The 14,626-nt window shown below is 41.5% G+C and overlaps 1 protein-coding gene across 1 annotated transcript; it reads right to left on the reverse strand.

Moving 5' to 3' along the window:
• Positions 1–4,255: 4,255 nt before the first annotated feature.
• On the reverse strand, positions 4,256–6,971 carry LOC127303212 (putative disease resistance protein RGA3). The gene has a single exon (XM_051333968.2). The coding sequence runs from the start codon at positions 6,905–6,907 to the stop codon at positions 4,256–4,258; it is 2,652 nt and encodes an 883-aa protein (XP_051189928.1). The 5' UTR covers positions 6,908–6,971.
• Positions 6,972–14,626: the final 7,655 nt, after the last annotated feature.

The raw sequence follows: 14,626 nt of genomic DNA on the forward strand, positions 1-14,626 counted from the left end.
CACATAGTGGTCTAAGTATCTGGTTCCTCCTATGCCAGTGTCCCTTTAGTTCCGATTGCATTCACCAACTTTAGACTTTCTTCCTGATTTTGTTTTGTAGTCACAATGCTACATAACTCAAGAAATGCTCCTATTCTACAAGTAACCAAATATGTTAATATTGTAGTTGTTGTGCCACCTTCAGGACACATGTTAATAGTTTATTTTATATTTGAACCTGTCTTTGTTTGTTTTTAGACAGATGAAAAGCTTTAGTGTTGCTGAGTCAAAAGAACATGCTTTTCGAGACAATCATTCCGGTTCTAATGTTTACTAAATTTTGTAAAGCTTTTAATAGTACTTGATTTTAACTGTCTGCCTTCAAATAGATTTCTTATACATCAAAGTAATGTTGTGCAGATTTTCCAATGATATTGATCTAATTGGGTATGAATTTTTTCCTCTTTGTGTACGACACACATGCTAGAGAATGTAAAGAACCTTAAATGTGTTTTCTTCTATTTTGCGGTTGACAAAAATCCGTCATCTGAACAATGGGGGCATGACATACTCTCTGCAGCTCAGTACGGTAGGGAAGTACTTCACGTCATGTCCAAAAGCCGAGTGTACGTCGACACAGCGGGTGGGGGTCGGTGTAACGTCCACTGACAGAGCGGTTTGTATGGACCTAGATATATAATTTCTATTTAGAGTTATTTGTGATTCTTGCTTGCTGAAACAATCTGATGTTTTTAATAGCTTCCAGATCATAACATGGTTGTAAATGGAAACTTATAAAATAAATTTGTTTGCAGGGTGTTGCTGAGCTGGGATGAACATTCATGGATTAATATTTGTCTGTATTTTTACTAGAAGACGATGAAGGTTTGAATGTCTGCATGTAATGCTTCACAATTTTACTCCTTGCTTTTGAAGGCTCTGCATGCTTCTCTTCCAACCAATTACTTACTAGGTACAACTTTATTCCTTTACCACATCATAATTGTTTTATTTACTCTTGGCGTCCATGTTTTATATTAGTACATATCCATGTATAGGCTCAAGGTGCTAATATATGCATTGTGCTTTGTGTTGATTCACCGGTTATTTAATACCGAGTTGCGTGCGGTGTTTTCTTTTTAAGAATGTTTGATTTCCATGCAAACTGTGTCATATATGCAAAATGCCAAGTTAGTTTTTTGCTAAACCATAGTACATATATAGAGGCAATGCTCGTTTAGTTGAGCTGTATATATGTCTTTCTAAGAGCATCTCCAGTCGCGTCCCTCAAAAAACGTCCGGCACAAATGATTTGGGGCATGTTTAGGACCGCGCCGGACAAAAAGAGATCAAAAATCTGTACAGAAAAGAGACCCTTTCCAGCCGCGTCCCTCAAACAGCGTCCGGATGCATGCATTTTAATAGAAGGGACCACCCCATGTGGGAAAAGTAGGTGAGAGAAAGTGTGGGGAAAGAGAATGGCATGTGGGGACTAGGGGCTGCATGCATGCATATGGGCTCTCATTTTGTGTCCGGCGTCCCCGCTATGTCTCTACCGGGGACGCCGGACACAAAATGAGGCGCTATTTAGCTTTGGGGGACGCGACTGGGACGCGATTTTCTCCATTTCTTGTCCGCCGTCCCCCAAACGCCGTTTGGGGGACGCGGCTGGAGATGCTCTAAGTTTGTGTATTCTGTTGAATGTGTTCAGTTCAATATATTTCATTTAATTGTTGGGATAATTAGCACCTTCCCTATTTCTCCTTCCATGTGCACTCTGTGTTGTGTTTTTGGTTTGCAGTGAGTAAAGATGCAGCTTTGCTGTTCTTCCTTGCATTGAAGCATGTCGACTAAAACTTCTGCTCCTATCATGCCGCCCAAGGATTTGTTTAGAATGTGCTAATAAATAGAGGTCTATGGTGTTCTCCGCTGTTGTAGCAGCAGTAGATGAGGAGCCCTACAATATCCTATATGCCCAACCTATGGTCTAAATTTTATCCACGTCTATGTATGCCACGAACTACCGACTGAAACTAAAATTTATCTGCTTTTATGCATAGCACGAGCTGATGCTCAAAAATCTTTGTTTCTGCCGATATTCTCTACATATGTTTTGAATCGCTGGCGGTGTCTGTATTTATGCTGCATTTGTTGCTGTCCTGGAACAGCATGTGTTTCATTTTGTGGGTTAAGAAAAATTGAAAGCAGATGTATTGAAGATATCTTTTTTAAGTACATCGGCTTTCTATGGTGTGCTTTCTGAGAGGCATTTGTATAGCATGTCTGCATTTACTTTGTTATTTTCAACGCACATGCTCAGGACATGGGTAGGCACTGAACGATTGTATTGGTCTGATGGCCATCTTTTTTATTTAGCAATTTGAGTATTTCAGCTTACTCCCAGAGATCTATCATTTGCTTAGCTATGTCAGTGTTTTCTTTTCGAATGTCTTAAGGAAATGGAACTTCTTGGCCAAAGTATTCAGTTTGAAGCACATGTTGCTTCAGGATTTGAGCTGTGTTCGTGTGCAGCTATAATAAGAGTAAAACAGAACCAATGTTTCCATAGATCAAATTTGGGACTAAACACTGACGCCTGCCTTATGTTACTGCCATATGCTATAATTTATATTAGATTTAAATTTTCTATAATGCTATGTCTATGCAGTTTTGTCTGCATTTAAGACCTGCTGCTGCTCCATGGTAATCCTAAGGTAAATCTACATGTGGTAGTTCAGATCCCAACATCAAACGATCCTCTGTTTTCGGTTTGACGTAGGTTCTTAGATGGATGACATTTGCTGTGAGGTGTGCATCCAGTCCCTCTATGTAGCAGGTCCGTGTGCTAAACTGAAGAACAAACACTTCAGATCTTGGATTTGGGGTTCTATTTGCAGACCATACAAATAGAAGACCTGTTAAAACACTACCATGTTTCATGGACAAGAAAATATGTCGTTCTTTGACAGAGCTTTGTTTTGTAGGAACTACTAACAAACCCATACACTCCTTAATAAACTTAGCCTGCGTTCATGGGCTGGTGCCTGGCAGTTCTAACACACGAATATACCACATATACTACTGATCTTTTTGACAGCATATGTGTGATAGAGATAAACAGCCTGATAATCGTACATATGATACACATGGGTATGGGTTCCCTATGGATCACTTAGTTCAGCATTCTTCAGTTAATCGTTCGCAAGCTGCAGATCAGCCAGATAGGCATTGTACAATCCAGCGACAGCCTGAATGTTCTGTATTTCATCGTGCACAGAGAATTGACTTGCTCTTCTTTTGGATGCTCCTGCTACCTTTTGAAAATACTTCTAATGTTTTTCATTATGGTAGATGAAGTGTCCAACCAATTTATAATATTTAAAACCAATTATTGTCTACGATCAAAATAAAAAATGTTATTACACATGGCTTGAATACTGTCTTGCTTTCGCCATTTGCGCCGGGGCGTAACGGGTCATCTAGTGAGCGTAACGATTTAGACAGCTTGTTAGAACACGCTTCTAGTTGTTACATATGAGGAGGGCATCGACCAATCCCTCACCCCTGGACGTGTACAACTAGAAGCTTGTTCTAATTGCGCCATTTTGTTTCTTTTTTTTTTTCGAAATGGGGAGCTAAACCCCGGCCTCTGCATCATTCTAATAGCGCCATATTAACCAACAAGCTAATTGGTCAGCAATCTTACCTTCCATCACCAAAATTTCTGTAGTTCTGTAGCCTCCTTGGCCCGTAGTCCCTTCTTTAATCTCAATGGCTGCTGTACTTCGGTAAGCTCTCAGGGCAGCCGGCTATGTCGACATGAAGTATCGCTGAAAGACGATGGAATCCTCCAATGTATGATAGTTTCGAGCACCCCCAAAGAACCAAAGAGCGTTGTTTGGCTGTGTTGATAGAGTTCAATGGAATAGACTCCACATTTCTACATTCATCCAACCTCAAAATGGTCAGAGACGCGAGGTTCTCTAAGCAGCCACCTTGCAGAAATGACCCGTCAAGGTAGCCGCTACTGATAACACAGAGTCTTTGGAGCAAATGGGGCAACACCATCTCTTGTGTGCAACTCAACTTGTAGCACCTTCGGATACTCAGGTCTTGTAGGCAAGTAAATCCCCCAAAGTTGTGGACGGGAAGTGACACAATACTTTCGCAATAAGCAATATCTATCGATTTTAGGGATGGCAGATATTCTGGGGACAGGCAGTGATCAAGATTTGTCAAGTTCGTACAATGGGAAAGAACTAAACTGGTAAGGCTTTTAAAGGGAAGACATGCATTTCCGTTGCTGTTGTTGACTAGCTTGCTGCACACTGTTGTCACTAGTTGAGTCGCTTGGAGTAGCGTCAGCAGTTGTTCTCAGATTTTCAACTTCATTCCCAACGCCATGTAGCACCAATTGTTTAATGCCATCACAATATTGCAGACTCAGGGTTTTTAAAGCAGGTAGATTTTCTTGCTTTAACCAGCTGGGAGGAAAGTTATCACCTCCAAATTTCACGACTGTAAGCGACTCAATACTTGAAGGAGGATGTAACCCTTCCAAAACTCTGCTCATCTTCTCACGGCTCCTCAACATGAAGTCTCTATCTCTATGCCGCCAATCTAGCTTTAAATGCTTGAGGTATTGCTTGTCAACAAGTCTAGCCTCAGCAGCTTCTTCCTCACTCTGTACGCTAGATAAGTAACGGATATGTAAGATATCGCTGAGCTGATTCATGCCGTTAAGTTCACCAATTTTCCTCCCATCCCTTTTTCCAACTGTGAATTTATACAAGGTCTGTAGAGAAGACAGTTTCCCAATCCCACTTAATTTATCCAAGCCCCGTCGTACTTTTAGCCAACGCAAGTTAACTAGTTTTGTTACTCCCTGATTAATTGTAGTTAAACCTGAACATCTGGCATCAAGAAACTGTAGAGTGTAAAGGGACCAAAGTTTATGAGGCAATTCTTTTATAGCAGTATTTGATATGTCAAGATAACGAAGACTGTTCAACTCACAAATGCTTTCGGGTAGCATTTCAAGCTTACAACCCTTAAGACTCAAAAAGAGGATGTTGGGGAGCTGCTTAAACCATGAATCTTCAACCTTGAGCCCCATTCCAAACCTTAGTGAATTCAATTTATTCAAATGGTCAACTCCTCCCATTCTGCTCAGAGCTTCATTATCTACTTCAACTGACATACAGCGAATTGTGTGTGGTGGCATTCGCCGACGGTTCTGACAGCTCAAACCTTGCATCAAAAAGCACTCATCCACTGAAACAGACTGTGCCATGTCATGTATCAAGTCATGCATAACATATTTATCTTGTTCAGGGGACTTGGGATCATTCTGAAAAAGGAACCTGCTTCTCAAATCGTCCAGATATGCAAGCCCCACATCTTCAAGGCGCATGTTCTCTTTTGCCTTAACAAGGCCTTGTGCCACCCAAAATCTAACTAACTCATCTCTTTCAAAGCTGTAATCTTTTGGAAACATAGAGCAAACCGCAAAACATCTCTTAAGGTAGTCTGGGAGATACAGGTAGGTGAGTTGAAGGGCAGGTAATATCTCATTCTCTTCATGTGGTAGCTGCCATAATTCACTGTTGAGGATAGTCCTCCACCTTTCCACCGTCAGCTCCATATTCAGCAAGCGACCGAGAGTTTTGGCAGCCAGAGGAGACCCACACAACCTATCAGCAATTTTGTGGCCAATGTCTTGCAGCTGAGGATACGAGCCCGGATGCTCTTCACCAAATGCACACTTACTGAAGAATTCCCGAAATACAGTTGTAGGCAGGCCTTCTAGTGGAATAATGGACTTGAAGGTTCCGACAAGATCAACAACCTTTTGAAATCTTGTAGTGACCAGGACCATGCTGCCATCATGGCCATGCCACAGTGGTGCACAAAGGTTCTCCCATTTCATTTTTGTAATCTCCCATACATCATCCAACACCAATAGAAATTTTTGCCCCTGCAGCCGCTTCTTCAATTCCTTTTGAAGAGCGCCTAAGCTTCCCAAAGAGTTGAAAGGTTGATTTCCATCTCTAGGGATGGACTCCAGGATCTCCTTTGTTATCCTTTTGTTGTCAAAAATATCGGAAACACAGACCCACAACATCAAGGAAAAGTGCTCCTCAACCCTTGCATCATTGAAGATGTATTGAGCCAAGGTAGTCTTCCCGACCCCGCCAATGCCAACAATGGGCAAGACGGAAAGATTGCTGGTGGCCGTCAACTCGGCACCTCTGCTACTCTCTCCTTTCAGGCGCTTAGCACTGCCTTGTGCCGCTCTCTCGTTTCCAAGAGCAGATTCACCACCTCTGGCTCCGGCGACGAGTGGCACACCCATTTGCTGGATTAACAAGTCTCGTACCTCTTCGCGGCCAATCGTGACGCCCAGCTTCTCAATCGCAACATCCCTTTCTTCGTCACGGCCGAACACTGGCCCCGTCAGCACTGGACTAGTCTCGGGCATCAGCTGTTGCGCCCCTGGAACATCAAGACCCATCAAGGCAACAACTCTTTCTACTTCATCCATGACCTTGCTGAGATTTTCTTTGGCCTCCGTTAGCCTTTCGCTGCTGCCGCTGATCCACACCTTGAAAATATTTAAAGAGGAAGAGAAGATTCGACCTGCCCTGCCGCGGCCCTCGTCCTCAATTTTCTGTCGAGCCAGCTGGTCGTCGAACGCGCGGAGAAGGTCCTCGGCGTCGTAGGTGGTGTCCTTGAGCTTAGAGAGCAGCGTCGCAAGGTCGCTGCTCTTCAGCCTGCCCCACTCGGCGCGGTCGATGAGCAAGCGAGCTCTGGGCAAGCTGGTACGGAGGTCGGAGATGTACTTGTTCAGCTGGATCGCTTCACCGGCGTTGACCCCGGCGTCCATGATCAACTGTATAGCGTACTCCTGAATCATGCTTACGGCCATCTCTACTCCACGGTAGGTTCCTCTCTTCTTCTGGATCTTGTTTGTGGACCTTGTGGTGTTGGGTGTGCGGTGGTAGAGAAAACGCCACACCTACGGCCAAGTATTACAAAAAAATCTTACGAACTTATACGTGGCGCGCGCATCACGTTGGGCTCAATCAGAAACTGCTCCCGATTAATCAGCAAGTTCAGCCAACCAATTGAATCCACGTTTCTCCGTAAACTTTCCGTAGCCACACCAGTCCGTAGGTCTAGCTTTATTGGTCTCAAGATATCTCCAGTCTCTAGATATCTTGCTTGTGGCCTGGATCTTCTTCTGGAGGAAAAACGACGACTTCCCCCGGCCTCCGGGTCAAGCGCCAAGCGAGCGCCACGCCTTCTTTCCTCGCTAGACAGCGATGGAAGGGCCCACCCACGTGCGCTTATCTCTTTCGTGGGCTATTTTTTAAGGGAATGGTTAGGGAGCAGTCGACTGATAATTCGTTAGAGCATCTCCAACAGCTGCACAAAAAGCCGGCACGCTAAACCTCCGTTTCGCCGCGCGGTAAACGGATGGCGCTCTGGGCCGGATTTTGGCACGCCGGACGCACCAAAATGCAGCGCGCGCCCGAGCGGTAAAAATGATCCTCCGCCGGGCGCGCCAAAATACAGCGCGTGCGGGCGCGGAAAACAGCTTTCTACACTACTATGCATCTCACAAGATCAAACACTCACATATAAATCATGAAACAAATGATCTACCATAATTTAAATGGACACAATGTGCAACACACATCACATAGTTCAAGACCGACACACAAAATGACGTAGTTCAACAACGACACACGGCATATGCTTCAAATGGACAAAGTGGAACACACAATTTGCATATCACAAATGCATATCATACTTCCGCATTTTCCAAGTTAACACCTTCTTCTTCTTCCTCGTCATCTTAGGTTGAAGGAGGAATAGTAGCATTCATGGAAGACACGAAGCCTCCCGGTGGTGCTCCCATAGTCCCATACACACCACTCACCGAGCCTCCCATAGTCCCTTCAAACACTCCTTCATAGCTTGGTCCTCCCATGCTGGCCATGCCTCCATAGCCTCCCATGCCGGCCATGCCTCCCATGGCGGGCATGGGCATGCTTCCCATGCCGGCCATGCCTCCCATGGCGGGCATGGGCATGCTTCCCATGCCGGTCATGCCTCCCATGTCTCCTCCAAACATCGGCATGCCTCCTCCAAACATGTCGGCCGTGGGTGTGTTCATGTTGGCTGATACGTCTCAAACGTATCTATAATTTCTTATGTTCCATGCTAGTTTTATGACAATATCTACATGTTTTATCCATATATACTTTATATCATTTTGATGCATTTTCCGGGACTAACCTATTAACAAGATGCCGAAGCGCCAGTTCCTGTTTTCTGATGTTTTTGGTTTCAGAAATTCTACACAGGAAATATTCTTGGAATTGGATCCCACGAAGAAAGAAGTCAATATTTTGCCGAGACGGACCCAGAGAGCCAGAGAGGCGCCAGAGGGGGGCCAAGGGGCCCCCACACCATACCTGGGCGCGGGCCCACCCCTGGCCGCGCCACCAGGTGGGGAGGGCACCCTAGTGCCCCTCCGAGGCCGCCCTTCCGCCTATATATTCTTCCCGTCGCGAAAACCCTAAAACATCAAGTCATATTCCACAAAGAGTTCCGTAGCCGCCGCCATCGCGAAGACAAGTTTCGGGGGACATAAGTCTCTGTTCCGGCACGCCGCCGGGACGGGGAATTGCCCCCGGAAGTCATCTCCATCGACACCACCGCCATCTTCATCGCCGTTGCTGTCTCCCATGATGAGGAGGGAGTAGTTCTCCCCCGAGGCTGAGGGCTCTACCGGTAGCTATGTGGTTCATCTCTCTCTCCCATGGTGTGATCTTTATGTGATCATGAGCTTTGTATCACTATTAATCTATGTGCTACTCTAGTGATATTATTAAAGTAGTTTATTCCTCCTCCATGATGTAAAGAGGACAGTGTGTGCATCATGTAGTACTTGGCATAGACTATGATTGTAATCTCTTGTGGATTATGAAGTTAACTATTACTATGATAGTATTGATGTGATCTATTCCCCCTTTCATAGCTATTGTTGACAATGTGTATGCTATGTTAGTACTCGGTCTAAATTGCAATGCTATTATCTTGGATTATGATTTGATGAGGATATCCCTATGAGTGGTCTTTGTCAAGTACTTGATGAACTTTGAGTGGAGCTTTTGTAGCCGCTACGTGATGATTAGTGATTTCAATAGGAGAGTAATTCAGAGTAGCACAAGTGAAGAGAAGTTATTTAATTGTTCAATTATGTGATCATTGTTGAGAGTGTCCACTAGTGAAAGTATGATCCCTAGGCCTTGTTTCTAAGCATTGAAACACCGTTTCCAACAAGTTCTGCTACATGTTCGCTTGCTGCCATTTTTATTTCAGATTGCAATTACTACTTATAATCATCCATATTACTTGTATTTCACTATCTCTTCGCCGAACTAGTGCACCTATACATCTGACAAGTGTATTAGGTGTGTTGGGGACACAAGAGACTTCTTGTATCTTAATTGCAGGGTTGCTTGAGAGGGATATCTTTGACCTCTACCTCCCTGAGTTCGATAAACCTTGGGTGATTCACTTGAGGGAAACTTGCTGCTGGTCTACAAACCTCTGCTCTTGGAGACCCAACACTGTCTACAGGAATAGAAGTGTGCGTAGACATCAAGCTATTTTCTGGCGCCGTTGCCGGGGAGGTAAGGTAAAAGGTATTCACATCCTCCGACTACTAAGCTATTTCCTAGCACTGTTGCCGGTGTGTGAGTGCTCGAAGTTATTTCCTTTAGATTCTGCAATTGCATCTTTTTTGTTTTTTGTTTTTATTTTTCACTAGTTAGGCATAATGGAAAACAACAAAAAAATTAGTGAGCTTTTTAATCTTTTTCCTGAGTTAAGACATGAATTGTTTGATGCGAAAATTAAAAAACCTATGGAACCTTATTTGCATGCTAGTAGCAATGTTATTAGTATAAACGCAATTACTGCTAATGCTATGGAAAAGTCTAAGCTTGGGGAAGCTAGTTCATATAAAAATAATATTTTTTGCTCCTCGGCTTTGGAAGAAATATTTTGCCTTGATAATGCTTTGTCTCCAATATGTGGTGATTCGAATGATGCTTGTGATATTCCAAATCCACCTACTGAAAGTATTCCCTTCAAGATACCTATGAAAATTGTTGAACTTGCTATGAACAATTGCTATTTTGGAGATGGGACTGTCCATCCTAGTGATCATTTACTCTTTATACATGAATTATGCGAGTTGTTCGAGAGTGCAGGTATTTCAAAGGACCAAGTTAAGAGGAAGTTATTCTCTATATCTCTGAAGGTAAGAGCTGCGGAATGGTATAAGATGCTGAAGAATGGTCGATCTATTGATTGGGAGGAAATTGTACTTCTCTTTTATTCTAAATTTTATCCTCCTCATGAAGTGCATGTTGATAGGAATTACATTTATAACTTTTATCCTCGTGATGGAGAGAGTATTTCCCAAGCATGGGGGAGATTGAAGTCACTAATGCTCAAATGTCCCATTCATGAGCTCCCCCGTAATGTTATTATTAATAATTTTTATGCAAGGCTTTCAGGACATCACAAGGACTATCTAGATGCCTGTTTGGAGGGATCTTTCACAAGCAAGGAGGTTGAAGCTAGATGGGATCTTCTTGAAAGAATTCAAAGCAATACTGAAGATTGGGATAACGACAAAGGTAAAGAATCAGGTATAAACTACGAGTATGATTGCATTAAGTCTTTCGCTCAAACTGCTGATTTTCAAGAGCTTAGTGCTAAATATGGTCTTGATCCTCAAATTATGGTCGATTGCTATAGATCCTTTGCTTCTCATATTAATGTTCCTAAAGAAAATTGGTACATGTATCATGAACCTTTCAAAGACACTTGCATTGAAAATGAAACTGTTATTAATGATTGCAATGAACATGCTCAAACTTCTGAAAATGTTATTTCCTATAAGCATGTTAATTTTTGTGGAGTTCATAGACCTTGTGAAAAGAATAAAATTGAAGAAGAATATTGTATCCATCACAGGAATGAAAAAACTAGAAAGTGGTCTAGGGCTCTAGATGATCTTGGTGAAAAAGTTTGTGCCCTCTATCCTTTTATTTGTGAACTTTGCCATAGAGTGGGTCATTTTAATTTTCAATGCTCCTCCAATGATAATTTGAACCCATGAGTGCTGCAAATTTGTATTGTGATGATGAAATCACTCCTAATCAGCATGATGAACTTACATTATTTTTGGAGTGTGAAGAGTTATTGAGAAAAACTTCTTTGGTGGATATGAGTGCTCTTGATATTAATAGTGTCCTGCATGGGTGTCTTTCTTATTGCATTGATAATTGACATACAAATACTTACATACAAAATATTATAGAAGATGACACTTTGCCAAAATATGATAGGACCGCTGTGTGTTTCGAACTTATTAATGAAAGAGAGGTATCCTCCCAAGTTTCTTCTATTGTTTCTGGAAATAAATCAGGTTATGTGGAGAAGCCTCCCTTCAAGCCTCTTCCTCCTAAAGAAGGGAACGAGGAGAAGGAAAAGAAGAAGAAGAAGAAGAAGAAGAAGAAGAAGGGAACGAAGAAGAAGAAGAAGAAGAAGAAGAAGAAGAAGAGGGGGAATAAAAATAAAGAGGTAACGGCATATCCCCGCGTGTATGAGATAACGATAGGTAATCGTAAGTATGTTGCTCCTAATGATTATTATGATAATGAGTCTGAGTACAATGATCTTCCTATGCCCTTTACCTATATTAGTGATCATGATTTGGAAGAGCACACTACTTTTGATATTGAAGATCTCTGGGACACTAATTCTGAAAATGATGATGTTAATAATTGCCATAGTATTAGTACTATCCATGTTTCTTCCCATAAGGATATAGAAAGATCTAAGCTTGGGGATGAGTGTTTGAAAATCCTTTTGCTGCTGATGATTATATGTTTGATACATTTCCCTCTAGTAACAATGATGGTATGTTTACAGATGAACACACCGTGGAAGATAACTATTCTATTTCCTATGATGACACTATGCCTCCAATCTTTGACAATTATTATAAAGAATACTATGACATAGGTTATAATTACAGTCATCCTCATGAAACTTGCCATAGTTATGGAGGGATTACCCAAAACCATCTCTCTAATATACAGCTTGTCTATCATATTCAAGTTCGTTATGGTGATTGTGATATTTTCAGTCCATCTACTATTGAGGATAAAATTCATTATGATTATTCTATGCCTCCAATTTATGATGATTATAATGATGGATGTGATAGTTTTACTCCCACTATTACTAATAAAATTGACTATGCTTGTGTGGAGAGTAATGATACTTTTATGCATATGAACCATGTTTTAAGTGATGGTTATATTGTGGATTTCATCAATGATTCTACTGAAAGTTATTATGAGAGAGGGAAACATGGTTATATGCATCTGAATAATATTAAGTTTCCCCTCTTTATGTTGAGAATCTTGAAGTTGCGCTTGTGTTGCCTTCCTATGCTTATTGCTTTATGCTTACATGACTTGTTTATTTACAAGATTCCTTTTCATAGGAAGTGGGTTAGACTTAAAAGTGTTTCTTATTTACTTTTTATGCTCTCTTTTTCTTCAACTCTTATTTCTTGCTAGTGCATCATTAAAATTACTGAGCCCATCTTAATGGCTATAAAGAAAGCACTTCTTGGGAGATAACCCATGTTTTTATTTTGCTACTGTTTTGTTGTGTCTTGGAAATTGTTACTAGTGTAGAAAACTATCATTATCATGTTTATTTCGTTTTTGTGCCAAGTAAAGTCTTTGATAGAGAGTTGATACTAGATTTGAATTTCTGCGCAGAAACAGATTTTTAGATGTCACGGATTTGAGCTGTTCTCTCTGTAGGAGAATTTAAAAATTCTGCAAAAATTCATGAGTAATCCTCAGATATGTACGCAACTTTCATTCAATTTGAGCTTCTTCATCTGAGCATGTTAAGTGCCTCTAAAAAATTAGTCTTTACGGAATGTTCTGTTTTGACTGATTCTGCCTTTTATTTCACATTGCCTCTTTACTGTGTTTGAGTGGATTTCTTTGCTCCATTAAATTTCAGTAGCCTTAGGTAATGTCCAGAAGTGTTGGGAATGATTGTTTCCTCACTGAACATGTAAATTTTTGATTACGCACTAACCCTCTAATGAGATTGTTTTGAGTTTGGTGTGAAGGAAGTTTTCAAGGATCAAGAGAGGAGGATGATATAATATGATCAAGAAGAGTGAAAAGTCTAAGCTTGGGGATGCCCCCGTGGTTCATACCTGCATATTTCAAGAAGACTCAAGCATCTAAGCTTGGGGATGCCCAAGGCATCCCCTTCTTCATCAACAACTTATCAGGTCACCTCTAGTGAAACTCTATTTTTATTCCGTCACATCTTATGTGCTTTACTTGGAGCGTCTGTGTGCTTTTATTTTTGTTTGTGTTTGAATAAATTCGGATCCTATCATTCCTTGTGTGGGAGAAAGACACGCTCCGCTTTTTCATATTGAACACTGGTGTTCTTAGTTTTACTTTTAATGTTCATGGCGAAAGTTGAAAGTCGCTTCATTTATTGCTATTTGGTTGGAAACAGAAAATTCTTCATGTGGTAATTGGTATATTATCTTGAATAATTTGATACTTGGCAATTGTTTTAAGCTCTCAAGTAGATCATGTTTAAGCTCTTACATCATGTGGTTTAAACCTATTAGTGGAGAACTACCGTAGAGCTTGTTGAAATTTGGTTTGCATGATTGGTCTCTCTAAAGTCTAGATATTTTCTGGTAAAGTGTTTGAACAACAAGGAAGACAGTGTAGAGTCTTATAATGCTTGCAATATGTTCTTATGTAAGTTTTCTTGTCTTAGGTTCATACTTGTGTTTGCTTCAAACAACCTTCCTAGCCAAAGCCTTGTACTGAGAGGGAATGCTTCTCGTGCATCCAAAACCTTGAGCCAAAACTTATGCCATTTGTGTCCACCATAACTACCTACTATGTGGTATTTTTCTGCCATTCCAAAGTAAATTGCTTGCATGCTACCTTTTAAAAAAATCATTCCTTGTCTTTGCAATACATAGCTCATGGGAAGTAGCCTAAAAACTATTGTGGTAAAAAATATGTCGCTTATGTATCTTAGTTCTTATAAGTTGCTTGTTGAGCGGTAACCATGTTTCTGGGGACGCACTACACCACAGCACTAAATTAGCGACAGAGAAGTTGGTTGGGAAAAGAGCTTTCACCAACAGAAAGTTGGTCGGGAAAGAGTTTCGCCGACCAACCATGTTGGACACCGTTAGTCCGGTCGGCAAAGGTCTTTTCCGACCAACATTTCTTTGCCGACCGATAGTTAGTCGGCTCTCCTCTAACTTTCCCGACCAACGTATTTTTCCCGACCAACATTTGTTTCCCAACCGACATTTGTTTCCCAACCAACAGTCAGTCGATGTATGTTTTGCCGACCAACATTCAGCTGGCCCTACCACTCAGCTTTCCTGATTCATTTTGGTTTCATTTTTGCCCACCAACACCATCCAATATTTGTGTTTTGTCCATGCAATAACAATAAAGTTGGAAATTACACGGTAATG

Source organism: Lolium perenne, chromosome 5 (genome assembly GCF_019359855.2).
Source record: "Lolium perenne isolate Kyuss_39 chromosome 5, Kyuss_2.0, whole genome shotgun sequence".
Classification (NCBI taxonomy): domain Eukaryota; kingdom Viridiplantae; phylum Streptophyta; class Magnoliopsida; order Poales; family Poaceae; genus Lolium; species Lolium perenne.

Bases quoted from the DNA above. Each gene is read 5' to 3' on its own strand.
- LOC127303212 (XM_051333968.2), bottom strand. From the start codon at position 6,907: ATGGCCGTAAGCATGATTCAGGAGTACGCTATACAGTTGATCATGGAC.